The sequence below is a fragment of the Fulmarus glacialis genome, unplaced genomic scaffold (genome assembly GCF_000690835.1).
Source record: "Fulmarus glacialis isolate BGI_N327 unplaced genomic scaffold, ASM69083v1 scaffold27341, whole genome shotgun sequence".
In the NCBI taxonomy this organism is placed as follows: domain Eukaryota; kingdom Metazoa; phylum Chordata; class Aves; order Procellariiformes; family Procellariidae; genus Fulmarus; species Fulmarus glacialis.
The window spans coordinates 4,396-23,593 of NW_009191285.1; the positions used below are offsets into that span (position 1 = coordinate 4,396).

General features: G+C 35.1%; 1 protein-coding gene across 1 annotated transcript in view; it reads right to left on the reverse strand.

Moving 5' to 3' along the window:
- Positions 1–221: 221 nt before the first annotated feature.
- Positions 222–19,198, reverse strand: part of LOC104083232 (E3 ubiquitin-protein ligase UBR3-like) — a gene marked incomplete at both ends in the record, with an annotated part of 37,410 nt that continues 18,433 nt past the window's right edge. The window contains 6 exons of the mRNA XM_009586647.1: positions 222–358; positions 1,154–1,366; positions 3,594–3,704; positions 7,175–7,308; positions 7,824–7,973; positions 15,799–15,887. Coding sequence (XP_009584942.1) covers positions 222–358; positions 1,154–1,366; positions 3,594–3,704; positions 7,175–7,308; positions 7,824–7,973; positions 15,799–15,887 — 834 coding nt within the window. The remainder of the gene's footprint in view (positions 359–1,153; positions 1,367–3,593; positions 3,705–7,174; positions 7,309–7,823; positions 7,974–15,798; positions 15,888–19,198) is intronic.

Below are 19,198 nucleotides of genomic sequence, written 5' to 3' on the forward strand. Positions count from 1 at the left end.
TATACTAAAAATGAACTGAAAGGCACATCTTTCCATCTTGCATATGCCTGCATATGAAAATCAGAAAATGTAACCTCGATGTACTAAGTACTCAAAAAGTACTTTCTGGAGAGGATGGAATAATTTTTAAATTTTTTTTTAAAGAAGAAAACTATCTGGTGAGTAATACCATTAGTGAGAAACACAAATTAAAAAAATATAAAAAGAAAAAACATACCCACCTGGCTACTGAATACATAAACAGAAAATCATTGTCAGGTGATCCAGGACTCTTACTATAATCTGTATACTTCTTCTGTGTGGTACTTTTTATATCTTTCATTACAGATTCCATTTCTTTACTGAGATTGGTTTCAGACTATGAACAAAGACACACAAGAAGATTAGTTAATTTTACCTGAAGAAATGCAATAGCTTATCACAAAGCGTAGCACTTTCATATTCATAAAAACACATTTGCAGCTTATGAAAAATATGCATTAAAAGCCAATATTCTGTCTCACAGAAGTGTTACAGTATTATGAAAGTTGTTCTGATTTGTTCTGAATATGAAAACATAACTGTTTTGTCCATCTCCTAAGTTCAAGAATCTCACTGCTTGCATTATTTTGAAGTATATTTGCATTGCACAAGTACATGAAAATAACACAAAGTATCTCCATCAAGACTGGAAGGCTAGCAAAATTTAATAGAATTAATTCTATCATTCAGAAAGACCTCATGAAGCTTTGTAATACATGAGCATCTGCAAACTGCTCTTTCTGTAAAACAAATAATCCATACCTTAAAATGTTCTTAATAGACATTCTTTAAATAGCTTCCAGTTACAAGGATATTGGTGTTTTTACATTGTAAAGAAATGATAAATGAATTTCATGTAAATTACTATGGAGAGAAGTGAAAATGTACTCCATAAAAAGACTATATTAATCACATTTTGTCACAGCTTTTTAATTGTTTATTTTTAGTAGGGTAATGCAGTAAATGCTGTAAATATTTTAAATTTCTTGATACGAAAAAAAATAGTATGCTATCTTCCAAATCAGAAGAAAATGAAGTTTCCCAGGTTGTCAAGTTTCTAAGAGGTCACAAATGCAACATGATGTAAAAACGGAAAGGTAGAGGCAAATTAACAAGGATCTTTCTGCCTTACACTGATGCTTACTGGGAAAGTTCCCAGCTGTTCTTGAAGATCTTCCACCTCTTGTACAAGATCTTGCATACACTTGTTACTATGACTTTGCCAAAGGCTTCTTTCCACGTTGTTTCCAGGATAACAAGGAAGAACACTGTTAGCAAACTGCCTACAGAGGGGACAGGTAAATTCTCCTTTGTCGACTGAAAAACCCTGGAGGACCTGGTCATTCTGAAAGAAAATAAAGAAGATGTAGTTGAAATTTGCAAAAGATTATAATTTTTACTTTGATATTTCAGGTGTACAGCTAAATAACTAAGTCTAAAACCAAAAAATGTAAAGAAAGAATATTTGGAATAGCAATAGCTCCTCATTTTAGTGAAGAAGGTCTAACTACTAAAGACTATCTTACAATCCTCCAACTCAAATAATTTTCCGGATTTTTAAGTACTCTTCATTGTCAACAATATCCCCATAATAAACTAGAAATACTTCAATGGGGTATTTTGAACATTTCACATGTGTTGCCTCTTTCTAGCAATTCCCAATAAAGTTTTGAGACTCCCTTGAAAACATCTTCTAAATTATCAAAAGGCAATTTTATTTTCAGTCATGAGAAATATTTGAAGGTATTTCTCAGAAGGAGTACAGGCTGAAAAACCTAATCAAGTAGCCACTGGAGGGCAGCATGACAAAAAAACATGACAAAAACCCTGATTATTTCTTCTTTATCATGAAGGATCAAAAAATGGACACAGAAGTATGTGTTTGGGAAGTGGGGACATCTCCCGAGTACTCCTGTTACTGGCAAGCAGCCTTGCTTCAGCCTTGTGAATTGGCTCAACGGTTTCCCCCTCCTGGGAGAAGAGAACTGCTAAGTTAACAGCGACTGTAATTTAAACCTCAAGCAATCAGCCCAGAATGCTGAGGCATTCTGGTGAGCCTACTTTTACATACCTTTCTGGATGTTGATCTCTGATTGTGTTATGTAAAAATAAGTGTTTTATCCAGATGAACACAAGTCTATATAAGTTATTTCAGTACTAAGAATGCTAGGAATAGTCAAAATTATTATGCACTCATCTAGGTAGTAGTAATACATGCTAGGATCAAAAGTTCACTTAAATAATCTAGAAATCTTCAGGAATACAATGAGATGGAATTAACAGTTTATTTCAAGTTTAAGTGAGAATCCGCCAGAAAAGGGACTTCAGTATCTATATGATGCAAAAGACTGCTTTTCCAAAATTCTGTAAAATTAGATTCTATCATGAAAGCCCAGATTTTACTTAATTATCTTGATGACACAATTACCCCCAAAAACATCTTTACAGTCATATGGAAAAGAACAATTCATCATGGTATCCAATAAAGGTGGCACAGCTTCCAACTTCTCTACAGGTAAATTACACAGTATGACCAATGCTGATTCTAAAAATACAAAGCATTGCTCATAGTTTTTCTCAAAATGGAAACAAATCAACAAAACTTATGAAAAAATAAAATTAAAGGAATATCACATAAAGTAATCTTGAATAAAAAAGCAGTTACATATGCAACAAGAAGTCATCATTTAGTCTTTTATTTTATTACACTAAATAATACGGAGGGAAATGATTGCTTAAAATCCAATGGCTTCTACCACTGCTGAGCTTGTGATAACATTCTATGGTGCCATTCAGAAGATCTGCAATTGGGCTGCAAGAGGTTGAGGGGGGCGAAGGAGGCCAGCAACATCAATGCAACTCTACCCTGTTTACTCAGACCATGTGAAAATAAGGATGTATTTTCTAGCCAACAATTTCTGAGGTTTGACTAACAAACTGTATTTTAAAACCATGTATAGCAGTAATTTCCCAACAGTATTTTCCAAGGAGGGAAAAAAAAAAAAAGCATAATTCACAAGAGTTGAACTATTTTAACTCATTTCTCTAAACTGCATACATATAGGTAACATATACCATACGTAACTGGAGATAAATATCTAACTTTTTGTAACTGAATTTTCATACTAGGAATTAACCAAAACCACAAGTTTATATTTGTAAAATTCCCTCTCATTTTTTCTTCAGTTTCTCTGTAATTTCTAACACACGTTAAACATCAAAATAGGAATCTATGAAACAGAAATGGAGAGTGTAAGAAATGCTTTACCTGAATATGCACACAAGAAAAATACCCCAAACCCAGTGATTTATTTTTTTAAGAACAGGATTAATTTAGTCAAGTATTTTTTTCTGATATATCAGAATAACTGAAAACAAAGTACTTCTGTTAATAATGTCAAGATGTAATAAGAGATTTAGTATCTACAGTTCTTGAAACATAGTAAAAACATCCTTGTCCATTCATGTAAACCCAATCTTTCTTCTTCTTAATTGAACAGCATAAATCCAATTGACTTCACTAAGAACAGTTCAGATGCAAATAAAAAAAGACGATCTTTAGTTTTACTTACCCGTAAAGATTCCATGTAAGATTTGTGACAATCTATGTGTAAAGTGTGACCACAAGTCTGTACATAAACACCTCCCTCCCAGCCTATTGATACTGCTTGCAGGCAGGAACTCTAAAACAAAGCAAAAACAGTAAGAAAAAAGAACAACAGTATATATAAAGTTATAAAGGTATTTACCACAACTTATTTAAAGATTTTAAAAAATACATAGATTTTTATTTGCATGCTATCTAATTAAAAGACATGCTGTGGAAATAAGAAAAAAAATTATTTTATAAAGTATTTACTTGTGCTAACTTACATGGCTGCCATTATGCTATTCTTTCCAACAAAGAGCCAAACACTTAAGTTAAACTTCTGCAGTTCTTGTCACTTAAGATAATGACTTCTTTAAAGAACCTCTTGTATTACAGCATGAAGACAGCTCTAACTCTACCTACCATCTGTTCCAACAGTACAAGTTATCCCATGTCCAAAGGCAATATACTGCTCCAATACATTTAATTCAGTTTTGCATGTAACCAAAATAACAAGATCACAGTTATATAATTAAACCCCAACCTGTTATTAAAATTCAGTGTAAACACTTAGGGTTTTTAATGCATTATTGAACAATATTGTATATAACACATAAAGGGAAAAGAGAACAAATACCTGTTTAGTGAATTGAGTTTTATACTACGATTGTTTTGAAAACACTGGCCTTATTCAAAAACTGCACTTACAGCTCACATGTCAAAAATCAAGTTACCTCACTGATAGTTCCCAGAAAATAATGAACTGAAAAAACAGTCACCACTGGCAAACTTATGATAAGGAATTCTAGAAAATTCTTTTGCAGAATACCTAGCTATATGACCTAGCTACCTAGCTTAGTCAGTCTAATTATCAAATCTCCATTTCTCAAAAAAATAATTTCATACACAGATTGAAATGTACATTCTGGTTATACATTTAAAGAACAGAAAAAGATTTATGGCTACCAGAATTGGAAAACAATTTTTAGTGTAGACTCACCCTAAAGTGGTCTTAATGTATGATGCAAAACCAGGGTACTGTAAATAACTAACTCCGATAGTTGCATTTTCTAAGGAAGTCCTAGCACCTCATTTTTTTTCTTGCGTATGAGCAGGAAATCAAAACAGAATTACAAATTCTATCATTAAGACATGCTCCTATTTACCTTGCCTCAACCTGACATTCATAATGTGCTATGACCCTCTCAGGCCATAGAACAAGAAAAACTTTTTCTCCTGCTGGTTCCTGCATAATTTAGTAGTCTGCACTATTAGTAAGGTCGTATGGTATACCTGGATAAGCCCCACAGGACAAATGTTTCGTTCAGGAAAAGCATCATTTATTGCATGTATTTAATGAGGCTACTTAGTGGCATTTGCATAAGAAAAAAAACAACCCCAAAGTCTTTGCAGAAAGGCTTTACTCTATTATTCTTCAGTTCAGAAATAAAGGAGATTCCAAAGCAAGCCACAGGCTTGGGATGGAGCACACCTATATCAAGTTATTGGTTACAGAGTACTATGTGATTCTGAAAATAGTCCTATTAATCTAGTATATGAAGTTTTATCTCCTAACCCTTAGTCATACCTCTCCATATTAAAAATAATAACTTTCAGTGATTTTTCCTTTAACAGGCAAGAACTCTACTCCCTGACTGACAGCAAGCATCAAATTTCAGCTAAGAAAGCACAAAAGGAATCTCTATGGACAGAATTGGCCTGTTTTGCCCAATCTGTATATAGCACGTAGATTTTGAATATTTTTTTTCTTCCAGTAGGATGAGCTAGATCATGTTTCATAATTTAAAATTTTCACATCTAAGTGAAATTATTCTCTTGCCTCCTGAAATCTGTTGTTAGAGGAAGGACACTTACTGGGAAGGACACAGTTGATAAACAAAAGGACTTCTTATTGCTTAGCTCAGCTGAACAAGACGCTCAAGACACTAACAGATGTTTCCATTTTTATGCCAAAAGAGATTTAAGGATTAGTTCTTTCATGCAGAGACATTTTTTAGCACAGTAGTGACCTGGAAACTTGAAAGCAAAAATAGCTAATTCAACTAATGTTTGAATCAGGACTGGAATTTTTCAAAGCAGGATGCATTTGCCCATTGCATTACAGTATATTTTAGCCTAATCTGTTGGTAGTGTTACTGCACAGAAAGGGAAATATACACTTCAGTGAGATCAAATTATTGAGTAACATTTTGCTTGGAACTCCTTCCCTGTGTAGTATGCAAACATGTAAAAATAAAGCTACAGTATTGCTTCAACATTTTTAATCACTTCAGTAGGAAAAGATATTCATTAACTATTTGAAACAAACAAACATCATCAATGTCAAAAGAAGAAAAGTTTGTCCACAGATTCTTTCTGAACTAAAATATCTTTTGTTCAGAAATAATTTCCTGCTTACATCTTTAAAAGTTGTACTTTCTAGCAAGTAAACGTATATTTGCCTCAGGAGAAGGTGCTGTTCTGAAAACATTGCCCAATTTTTAAAACTGTATCAATTACTAAATTTACTCTAAATTAATCTACTCTACATAAGCAAGCTTGGTTGCAGTTGGCAAATTTCAATTATCACAGATCAATTATGACAGATTATGAAAAAGCTAGCAATTGTGTCAGAGTAAAAATTGCCACAGTTTTTCCTCTTTAAAGACTCTAAAGGCTGATTATTTAGTTAGATCTGCCTAAAAGCTGGTATGTCACCTGGGACTAGTTTATAGGAGCTAATTTAGGGCCATAGGTTACATATTCTTCTCCCCAGAATTATTTCTCAGAACAGTTATGTATTATCTTACATGGCTGTTTTATACACCAGCAAGGAAAGTCACAGGCAGCACTTCCACAAAGGTCTACAACTGAACAAGTCCTGTTAAGCAACAAGAATTGGCTCTCAAAATTAAATATGAAAAGCTGTAATGTGGCTTTGTGAAGCAATGCAAAACTCTGCTTGGAACAGCTAACAGAACTGCAAAACATAAAATAACATACCAATTACCGTAAAACTGAACTTCAGTAATGTTGCGCAAAGTTGAGGATTCAGCAGAAGAGGGTGAAGTCTTCTGCTGGTCCCTCCTTCCCATCCACTCATCCTCCCCTTCTCTGTAGTAGCTCAGAGAACTGTTACAAGCTAAAACAACTCTTTCCACTTACTCTGTGCTGCCAACAATACTTTTAACTGATTAAGAGTAACTGAATGGCCACAAGAAAACTGGTGTTTTGAAAGTAATACCTAAGACAGCAGAAACACATCTCAATTGTGTGGCCACACTGAATTGTGAAATATCTTCTAGCGAACATCTGCATGGATAGTTAATGACTATATAGCCTGTAGATATACTAGATGCCTATGCCAAAAATATAACTAGGGAAAAGCCAGACACTATTTAAAAATAAGGACCCTATCAAACGTAAACATTTCATAACTACTGCAACATGACAAGTGTTCACTAAATGTAGACATGAAACTAGGAGGACTCTAAGTTGTAATTTAATTTACCTTTTTACACAATTTTTTCATAAGTAGTAGTATTGTTCATAAGAAATACTTACATCTTTAAAGTATCGCTGTAAAGTTGTAAGCCTCACATCATGCAGTGCTGCACAGGTATCCCAAGGGTATATTTGCTCCTCTTCAGTAGTTGGTAGTTTCTTTGGCTCAGTGCTATTGCGGCATTGTCCCAATACTGTATGAAAAGAAGCAATAAAAAATGCAATGGATAATAATATGCTAAACAATTAAGAAAACAATCAGGAAATTCTGGCTTGTAACTACAGTGTGCTTTGTTGATGTTAAACAGTAAAAAAATTATTAAAGAAACTGAATACTGAAAGTTGTGCTTTTGCACTTGTACATAAAGTGTATATATACACATACACAAACACACATACATATATATAGATACACCAATGGCTATTTTATTTTCTTTTTCTTTCAATACCTGTTTTCCTGCAGGTCTATTATATACGGCTGGGTTTGCAAAAGCTAATAGGAACTAGGAGGGAATGAAACTGTTCGCTCTTTTCCCAAACATTTAAAAATTTTCTCAGTACCCTTAGACCTACACATGTGCTTCATGGAGGACCATCCACAAAAAAAGGGAAGACTGTTTTTCCAGACTCCATGAGACACAACAGTATTTATGCACACATACTAAATGCTGCAGAAACACTGCTTGTCCAACAAGTCACACATTCATACCTGAGGATGCTTGTAATAGTACAACTAGCCCTGTAGGTCTGTCTTCAGTAGAAGGACCACTTTGTCCACAAATAACACAATCATATATTGCCTCAGAAACATGCTGTTCTGATGTAGCTACCTCCATGGCAATATCAGCATCTGGCGATTCTAAAAAATGATAAGAAAACTGATATTAAACAGAGGGATAAGAAAACTGATATTAAACAGAGGGAAAGAAATTCAATTGCATCTGCATTGAGGTAGTGATGAAAAAACTCCAAAATAATCTCTCTAGTTTATCTACAACTAAAACATTGACCGTTACTTGAAACTTACCTTGCCTGCTTCAAACAGAAAGACACCTACACAACGAAGTACAAGTTTTCCCATATTCAAAATTATTCCCAGTGGAATTAAATGTTTAGTTCAAGTTTTGTATTAAACTTGATCTCTTTAAAACTTCTATAAAACAGAGATCTATTTCATTAGATACTATATTGGAAACTCTGAACAGAGAGAAATGAAGGACAACAAATAGGAATCTCTACTAAAACCAGATTTGCTCATAACTGACTCTAACAACAATTTGAAGGAAAACGTTTATCTGGAGACCTTAGAAATAATTTAAACATGCTTAGACAAGGCGAATGAAACGTGCAACTAAAAATGAAAGATTTTTTTTAATATGAAATTTGGACAATCTTTAAAAATTTGGGGTGCATTAAGAAAGTAATCTGCTGCTATGTAGCAGATGTTTAGTTTAACGTTTACAGTATACAAGACATATCAGAGATCTTTTCTTCTAATGGTCCACATTATTATTTCCTAGGTGCACAGACAGAAATGTTCAAGGCTAAGGACCAGCTTCAAAGTATTGAAGCAATTGCACTTGATGTAGCTTTGTTCATATGACGGTGGTGGTGGTTTCGGGGCAGGGGGCTAACTAAAATAGAAGCAATTTTATGTTATGTTACAATCCAAGGTAAGAATTCTTTATTGGCTTGAAAGAAATGGGCCTTAGGACTAGATGATCCTCTCCTGACTGCTCAGGAACACATACAATCAGCCTCTTGACCTAGAATATAAGGGTGCTTTGTTTCTTTCCTAGAAGATAATTTTTCCAAAGGAAAACACTTCCTCCCCACCTTCAACCATGCCTTTTATCTCCTTGATTAAGTAGGCCAAGGTGCTGGACAGAGAACCCAAAAACCTTGAGTGCAGCAACAGTCCTCATGCAGAACTGCTTTTAGGAGACCTGCTCTCTTCTGAAAGTCCACTACAAGTTCAGCACAGGAGGCCTGCTGCTATAAGGAGAGGTGTGTTGGATGCCAGGCAGCATCCTTCTTTGCTATGAAAAGCTCCATGCAATGCTCTTAATCACAGGGCAGAATCAAAATTACACTGTTTTAGTAACTATTGATTTCCCAGTCAGTTATTGAGGGTCATATGAAAATGAACTCCAATCTTCGTTGCCATACAGTTAATATTGTACACACGTCTATCACCATCTAGTGGCAGTCAGATGTACAATGAAAGAAAAAGCAGAATGTATCAACTGCAAATGTTTTTTATTTTTTAAGTCCAAACATCCAGAAAACCTAGAAGCAACTGTAGCACAGAAGGAAGAAGTAAACCCTAAAGCTACTTTTTATATTTAACATCACCTCATAACTGTGTAACATACACTCACATATACCTGTGTATCAGAAGCACATGACATGAGAATGACTAGAGTTCCTGCCTTCTTATTTATCTTTTTCTAAAATATTGTCAATACAACATAAAATATGCATCCATTCAATATTTTTAAGAAGTGTAGTAAGAGAATATAGTGTGTCAATCTGATTCTGAACAACTCAATGGAAGTCCTCAAAATCAGTCAACATTTAATTTACAAAACACCATTGATTCATCATAAATTGCTTATTTTAACCTTAAGGAAAAAAACACAGATCTTAGTATTTAAACCAATTCAGTGGTGTTTCAAACCAATTCAGTATATGCTTCTATACTTCTATTGCCTATGTGCAGTATGTGCAATAGGCACATAAAAATCAGGCTAATTTAATTTTAAAACTCAATGATCAAATGCATGTTTCCTTCACAACTACCTAGATTTAGTGCTAGGCTACTTTGGCAAACAATAAAATTCAAGGGACCTAAACTTCTAGCATCAAGGAAGACTTCCGAATAAAATAATTTCCCCCAGAGCTAGTGAAAGAAAACAAAGTCAACTTACGCAAAATCCATGGGTAAGAGAAATTGGCAAGAATTTAAAATCTCAAATAATTAGGCAGACCAAAAAAACCTGATAACCAAAAACCCCCAATTCTTTTTGAATGGACTATGATAAACCTTGATTACTGGCTTAAACTAGTTATTAGCTTCTTTGGAAGATAAGACTTGGGGTATGGTTTGTTGGAGGATACATTTTGGCAGTGTAATTCCTGGAGTGAAAAATATATCAGTGGCAGTCTGGAAAAAAGAAAGCAAGCTGTGCATGTAGCAATGATCTCAATCTTGTCTTTCTTGCCTTCCTGAGTTTCGCCTCTGTGGAGCTCCTCTGGAAGCCACAGACCCTGCCTCACCAGCTACATGATCTACCTACACTTCAAGGACCAGGACAAACACGTTTCAACTCAAAATACTGTTGAAAATGAGACAGACTCTTTCCTGCAAACCTTGTTGTAAAATATTTCATTAACACATTGATACTTGTGAATATAAAGTAATTGGCATATCTCCACTCTCCTTCACTTTCAGTTATATATTTCCTATTTCACATGGGGAAAAATAAAATTAAACTGCATTTTACTGCTATAGTACTTATATGGAAGCTTAAAATGCCCAGAAACTTGTAGCTCCACAGCTTCTTGGGTTTTTTTCTTTTTTTCTTCTTTTCATATAAACAAAAGTACAGAATTTATTTGTGTTTTCCATGGAAACTTGTGAAGTATTTATTTAAAATGACTGGAGTTGTACTGCTATCTTATTAACTTGATTTGGAAAATATAGTTTCTTACCAATTTTTACAGCATGAGCTAACATTTTCTAGCTCCCAGAATGCAATTATAAAAAGACAGCTTAATAAAAATGATTATTTTATTAAATGTCCTTTTATATTGATGTCTTTATAGTTGAACGTTGATTGTAATATAACACAAAATTCCTCCTATTCGGGCTAAAACTCCCACCCAAATCACCACCAAGAACTGTCACATCAAAAAAGCTACATCAGTTGCAACTAAAAGGTGAAGAATAATCTAAATCTCCTTCTTTTGCTTCCACTGGTGCACAAACCCCAACATTTCTTGCCGACACTATGATGGTATTTCCATGAAAATAGCACTTGTGTGTTATGTCCCAGAACAATGTTGCCTTACTGAGTGCCGAAGGAATCTTTTTCCAGCCATTTGCTAAGATACTGATCTTGAGGCATGTTACTCCTCCACCTTTCAAACACGTTTTGTAGGAGCCTGCAGTTTTGTTTTGTGTGAAAACCACTGGCACCCAGAACAAGACATCTCATGTCTTAGAGATTCTATTGGATCTACTGGCCAGGCAGCAGTCATATGAGACAGCAAGTGTATTTTATGTCAAGCATTCTTTGGAATACAAAGAAAGATGCTTAGAGTTTAGAACTCTGCCTCTCCAAAGATTTAACCTAATTGATTTCACAGAGACTTGTCCTGATGATGTCAATGTGCGTGAAGAAGGAGTAAATGAGAAATACAAGGTAAGACACACAGCATTGGTATCAATTCACAAGTTTCTCTCATGAGGTTTGTCTGATGTTGTAACACACCCCACCCCCTTTCAGTGGGTTCTGGGACTTTTCTTTGTCCTTGTGAATTACTTCAGAAATCTGGATAAATATGAACTTCATTAAAAACAAAGATAAAAACACTGAAGGAGGATGAAAACATTCAAACTGTGACAGAAATCCAGGGTAGTGCCAAACACTATCATTTCTATGGGTTTTTAAAAAACTTAATTATTTAGCTCTTTGGTTTTGTACCAATAGGAGTACGAGACCCAAAGTTAAGAAATCCTAGCACTTCCTACTTCCTGGCAAATACTGATCAGTCTGGTAAAACCTAGCACACTTTTATTGCAGAATGCATTGCTGCCTGAATTTTATTTCATTTGTACTCTCCAGAGTAAAAGATTCACTCCCCTTTTTTCCCCTTCCCAGCAAAACCCCAGGATCGAAAGTGGTCTGTAAACACAGTAAATAGTTTACAATCTCTGTTTACAGTGGTCAACATTTTACTGCTGTATACGTTGTGTGTCAAAGTGGTCCCTTGGCATCAAAGCAACCATTAGCATCCTAATATTCTTTGCCCTGACCCAGCATATATATCCTCAAGAGATCAGTACCTAATTTATTTTTCTATCTGGGTTCAGAAGACTGAGCATCAGGAAATGTATGTCACCTTGCATTAAAACTCTGCACTTCTTTTTACCTCTAGCTAAGGAACGTTTGCTTGAAGGACAAAATAATGTCCTGCCAAGACTCACATCATCGGAAAGAAACACAAAGATCATACTACATACTTATCAGGAGGCATTTAAAAAAAAAAAAAAAAAAAAAAATCATATTGGGCACTTCAGAGACAGCAAAACTATTGAAGGAATGTGAGATATCTTAATATTTGTAATTCACAAATTAACCAATTTACAAATTTTCACAAAGATACATTTGATTAAGTAGTTCAGCAGCTTGCCTGGAATGGATCTAATATTTCGTATTTCTGTTTTAGATACTCAATATTTCTGTCTTAGATAGAGGGATCATTACAAATATTATTGTAATTTGTTAAAGGCTACTATTAACCTGGAGCAGAGGGATTTATTTTTGTTCTTCTCAAGTCCCGCCTGGAAGGCAGTGAAGTTTCAAAAACCTCTTGCATGGAGTTCCACATCACAACAGATAAACCATAGCAATAAGTGCTCTCAAAACAAAGATGTAAAAATAGCTATTACTAGACCAGAAGGCCTATGAAGTTGACACTGTATGTGACTACATGACAACACATTTTTGACTGGCTAAACATTCTCCTCAGATATTTCAAAAGCTCTATCTGCTGCTCTTAGAATGATGTTTCTTGGTTTATTTTTCTGCTTTTTACATTTGTTCTGCAGTCAAACAGCTAAAGACAGCACAGTGGATTCAGTTACATCCTAGTTCATTAACATAACTGTTTCTAAATTTCACTTAATGACTTCCAGGCAAGCTTGAATGGCAATGCAGTTCTGCAGATGTCACAGAATATAAATAGAAAGTAACATGGGGCACAAACAGAAAGGGCTAAATAATGGGATTATATGCAAGAAAATGCCAACCTTTACTTTCAGAATCTCAGATGAATTTGTGAATTCCAGTTCAAATAAATAATTTTTGCTGGTAAAATGAGACACATTTAATATTGAAAAATGAACATGTAATTGGGTAACTTCCTTTTAAGACATGTTTCATTGCAGCATCCCAACAATTAAACAAGAGGAATGCCACAGGGGATTAACAGTGGCTCTGTGCACTTTAATAAACATGAAGTTTATGGGGTTTTAATAAAATTATCTTAAAGCTTTGGCTATTCTTCATTATTCCTATTGTCTTCTAGACACATTTATTTTCAGAGTATTTTCAGTCTTTTAGACTGTCAAGAGAAAGCTATTATGAAATTTTTGAAGTGCTATACCAAAACCAATTACACCAATTCTCACTTTTTACCACTGAATCACATCCACATTTCATAGATAGAGAAGTTTTAAAAGTTTATTATTATTATCATCATCATCATCTGCTCAAATGACACCAGCTGAATCAGTGACAAAGCCAGGGAGCTGAGGCCTCACCATCCCTGCATTCTGACAGTGTTATTACTGTTACAACAAACAATCAAAATTAAGAAATAAACCTACTGCTGAATTTCAACCTATAATAAAAGTAATAGGTAACAGAGTTTGAATGTGTGAGAAAGGAATGCATTTTAACTGACTGGTTTTAGCATGAAAGGGTTTTTTTGTTTTCAACTGTACTATTTCAGCACAGCTATGATACAATTCAGGGTAAGACTATTAAATACTTATATTAATTTTAAATTGAATCACCCCAGAAAAACTAGTTTCAGAATTCTTACCATGTCGTGTTTTAAAATTAGAGTAACAATAGTTTCTGCAACTTTTTCAATAATTTCTGTAATATATAGAGACTGTATTCACAGCTGAACAAACTACTTCATTTAAAAAAAAATTAGAGCAAACTGAAGAAAATATTCCTGGCAAACAATTAATCTAGGTTTTTAAATAAAACCTACACACTATATTGGAATATGTACTTCCTTTCTGTAAGCTATTTTAATGCCAGTCAGAACATAAAAGCTAGTTAATACTGGACTTTTCATCAGAAACTCGGAAAATAGTATGGCAACCCAGAAGACACTGAAAAAAGTTAGTGAAAAAGCAAAGCAATTATTCAGCTAACACAATGCCTGGAATTCTATTAAGTTGTTGCCAAGAAATGTCTTTATGCAAAACAACTTTATGAAAATGTAGTCCATTACGTTGATTCTATCTACTGCTATGCATGACCTGGTATAACTGACAACAAACATTACATTTTATGTTGAGATATCTGAAGTTATTCATTGTTTAAATACTAAGAAAAAAAAAAAATTAAGTGTTGCATGCCCAAGAACTTTTTAATGCACAATCATAAGCACAAAGGCCCAGGTCTGCCTGTTAGAGAAATTAAGGGTTCTTTTTAATAGTTGATATACGTAGTTAAGTAAAAGCCAAGTGTTCCCACTCCTCCACACAAATAAATGCTGTGTACTTTATTGATTTAACTAGTATGCTTCATCCACAAATCAAAGCAGTTACCTTAAACATAGCTTATAAAACTCAAGCATGGGAGTATTTATGCATACATATGTATATATGCAAATACAGCTATGACAGGTAAATACATATAGATACATGTGATTTCATAGATAAAAACATCAACTTTAAAGTTGCAATATCAAGAATTCAAAATATAGGTGGCTGCAGAATCAAAGTTTCCCAGTCACTTTCAATTAGCCTTGACTGTAAAAAGACTTAAATTTTAGTAAGTAGAACTGTGTTTCTTCTTCCCTTCTTCCTTACTTCAACAAATAGATTAAAAAGAAATAGCTATCCATTTAATAAGCATGACTTAAACTCATTTTTATCTGTGAAATTTGTGTTGTATTGCACACTCTCCAAACATAATACCATATATATAGTCATTAATTTGCTAAAGAAATTTCAATGCTTGCTGTATCCAAGACCTCCATAAGTATGCAGGAATAAATCTTCTCAGCAACCTATGAACTGAAGGGAATTTAACAATTTCAAAAAACAGACTTTTTCAGCAAAAGCAGTTGTAAAATATTTCTAACCAGTGTTTAAACTCAAATCAAAACTCCATGGCAGATGATATGTGGTTGAAAGAGGGGAAAAAAAAGAAGAGATTCCTGCTTTTTCTTGTCTTTCCAAAGTGCTAATTATCAATGAAGTAATTCAGATGATGAAAATATTTTCCATTCCTCAGTTAAACACAAGCAAGATTATGTGCTTCTACACAGCAGAACCTGAAGGAACTTTTCCTCAAGAAAAACAAGAGCTGATTCTGCTGTAAAGCCTGTACTTGAAATAGAATACAATGTTATCACTTATAGCAACTGCGATGATCTAAAAATTATGCTTTCCTTAATTCTGTACATAAATTTAAAATGCAAAACTTTTACCTTATCAAAATTTGAGGTTCTATGAAGAAATAATCTTAAATTTTATTATTACAGAATAAAGAAAATGCAATCTTTAAAAGACAAACTAACTTTGGGACATTTTATATTAAGAGGTAAGTGCTTCCTTAATACTAACATGGAAATAAACAAAACCCAAAAGAAAACAACAACAAAAAAACAACAACAAAAAAAAGCAAGCAGTGAACCACACAAAAACTTACCAACATCCATGGCAGTTTCCATGAAGCTTTTCTGCCTTGAGGCAAATTCAGCCAACAATTTCTGTTGCCTTTCTCTGGCCTTCTGTCGTCTGAGTGAAAGAAGAGGGGGAAGGGGGTGGGTGGGGGGAATAGTATATATAATGGAGGAAAAAAATTAGTTTATAGTGGTAGGCTGATTAGTCACCACCTTCAACAGTATCATTCAAAATTCAAGTTCTCTCTAAAAAAAGAATTAATTTTCAAGCCTAAAAAAAGGAATCTCTTGCTTTAAAAGTAGAGTTTTTTAAGAAATAAGAGTTATTTTCCTTTGAGTCTGAAAGAAAGGAAAAAAATCCTGTCCCAAAAAAACCCTTCAGAAAACCAAAGGATCCTTTAACAGATTAGGACATGGCATCATAAGAAAAAGAACCTAAGACCTTCCTCTTGAAAGTTATTTTTTCTGTTACATAAGGGAAGAATAACAGAGTGAAATGTCAGCTGTTGTACAAAAACAGGTACTCTTGTAAGCAACTAACGTTTACAAGTTGTTAATAATAATAATAGCCTACCTCACTCACTTTTGGTATCAAGCTTGATTCCAAGGGAAACAATTATGAATGATTTATTTTCCAGCTAAGGCTCCTCATACTGGTTCCTTCTCCCCAACCTCCACCCTAGACACTGGTTACTAACAGCTTTTATACCTGAACTTAAAGAAGTTTGAGATTGCTTCCAGACTGAAGGCCCTTACCTCCCTGGAGCCAAGCTGACTTCACTAACTTTTTCCTCATCGTTTAACACAGCTCTGGATTTAAAAATGGAAGACATTAGAGACCCATTCTTGTCTATCCTTCTATTTAAACTGTATTAGTGATCTGCACAAGGCTGTATTACCAGCTATTCTGTAACTACCCTATATATACATACTGCAGTGGGTAGAGGAATATTGATGGATGTAAAAAGATAAAGAAAACAGACATTGATTTTCTTCTTCCTGAGGTACCAAGAAAGGATCTTTACTTTCACAAAAGTTTACAAATAGAGGAAATGGGAGAGTTCAAGTGGGAAAACCAAACAAAACTCATACCACAGCTGCACATGCAAAGACCTACGTGCCCCATGGAGGAGGACTTTATGCAGCACCTCCCCAGTGCAGCTAGGGAAGCTCTATGAGAGCTACAAGGTACACAGGCTTGGGGAAGAGTGGCTGGAAAGCTGCCTGTCGGAAAAGGACATGGGGGTGCTGGTTGACAGCCGGCTGAACATGAGCTGGCAGTGTGCCCAGGTGGCCAAGAAGGCCAATGGCATCCTGGCCTGTATCAGAAATAGTGTGGCCAGCAGGAGGAGGGAGGTGATCGTGCCCCTGTACTCGGCACTGGTGAGGCCGCACCTCGAATACTGTGTTCAGTTTTGGGCCCCTCACTCCAAGAAGGACATTGAGGTGCTGGAGCGTGTCCAGAGAAGGGCAACAAAGCTGGTAAAGGGTCTGGAGAACAAGTGTTATGAGGAGCAGCTGAGGGAACTGGGGCTGTTTAGCCTGGAGAAGAGGAGGCTGAGGGGAGACCTCATCGCGCTCTACAACTACCTGAAAGGAGGCTGTAGCGAGGTGGGGGTTGGTCTCTTCTCCCAAGTAACTAGCGACAGGACGAGAGGAAATGGCCTCAAGTTGCGCCAAGGGAGGTTTAGATTGGACATTAGGAAAAACTTCTTTACTGAAAGAGTGGTCAGGCCTTGGAACAGGCTGCCCAGGGAAGTGGTGGAGTCACCATCCCTGGAAGTATTTAAAAGACGTGTAGATGAGGCGCTTAGGGACATGGTTTAGTGGGCATGGTGGTGTTGGGTTGACGGTTGGACTTGATGATCTTAGAGGTCTTTTCCAACCTTAATGATTCTATGATTCTACAAACTCTATGCATCAGCATTTACAATGAATTTTTTTCCCCTGCTCAGAGATGATTCAGATAACTAACAAGGGATTTAAAAACATCACTTGGCATCTGATATGCTGACGAGTTGCTCTTTAGTCTCCAGCACTGTTTGATTATCACTGTCCTGGCACAGGAAGAGACATGCACAGGCTCAAAGCAACTAATATACTGCAACCTGTTATCCCAAGATGGCCTGTTTATAAGTCAAAGCTTCTAACTCGTTTTCTTAAAGGCACCTTAAAACCCCAAATGTCTCTGCCCATTTATCTGTCACATTGCACAGGCACCATTTCTCAAAATAACTTCTATTTACAACAATCCTAAGATTCATTATTCTGAGGATCATACCAGGGCATTCATTAAACCTGTTTTTATTTATTTCTCTCTGGGAATTTCTCAAAATACGCTGTGACTAAAAGCAGAGTGACAGTAAACAGAGGCCTTTAATAAGAAGACATAAACAAACTCTGACAGATTCAGTACAGCTCAGTAATTTTCCATGATGGCCCACGGGAGTATGACACTGCAATCGAAAAAATACTGCAAGCAGCTCAAGCTCTCTTCTAGCCCTGTATTTCGGTTTCTATGGTGACAACCCACCGCCTGAGTGATGCCAAGTTTGTCGTTATATGTTGAAGTAACCAAAAAGGGTGATCACTGAACACTCACAGTCTGCTTGATCTTCACTAATACAAAACTGGACTTGGGGGAAAAAGAAAAACAAAACAAAACAATCAAAAAATAAAGTAAAAATTGCAGCCTGACTATATGAGCGCTCTTCAGGCTATGAGATTAGTCATTTCAGTTATCACACTGTTCATTAATAAACTTCCTGGGTCCCCAATGCCATTATGGATTTGAGGAGAAGAAAATAGTCACTCAGAACAACAAGGAATTGGAAACATTTATTTTCATCATTACGTTAGCCCCAGAACTTAACTGAAAACTTAAAGTGCCCACAATAGATCCTTGAAAATATCACATCCTTTATAGGGGCAAAGGAATGACCTTACCCTTTTCTGTATGAAAAGTTACTTGATTTATTGATTCCCATGCTTTTCCTGTACATAAATCTAGCACTACTGAGTACCACAATAACAAGTAGGTGTCCAAGATGTAGCTGTGTTTTACCTAAAGTAGCCATTCAGTTTGGCATTTTTCTGAAAGATAATTTTATATGCTAACCCTTGACTGTTTCTCTCATTTACTGAACTATTACAAGGGATGTTGAAAATTAAACTATTAACTGACCACTTGTAAGAAAAAACTAATTTTACTTTGTAAAGGATGTAATTTATAAAAAAATATAAAATCTATTTTTAATTTTTTATGTTTAATTTTCAAGTACAGTGTAGGTCTTGGACATATCAGAGAGAATTTAGTGAAAAATTTATTTTCAAACAAATAAAAATAGCAGGATAAATAAAGGTAATCCAGAAACCAACTGAGTCAGATAGCTATGTGTTTCGACCCAAATTTCTAGAACCATAATC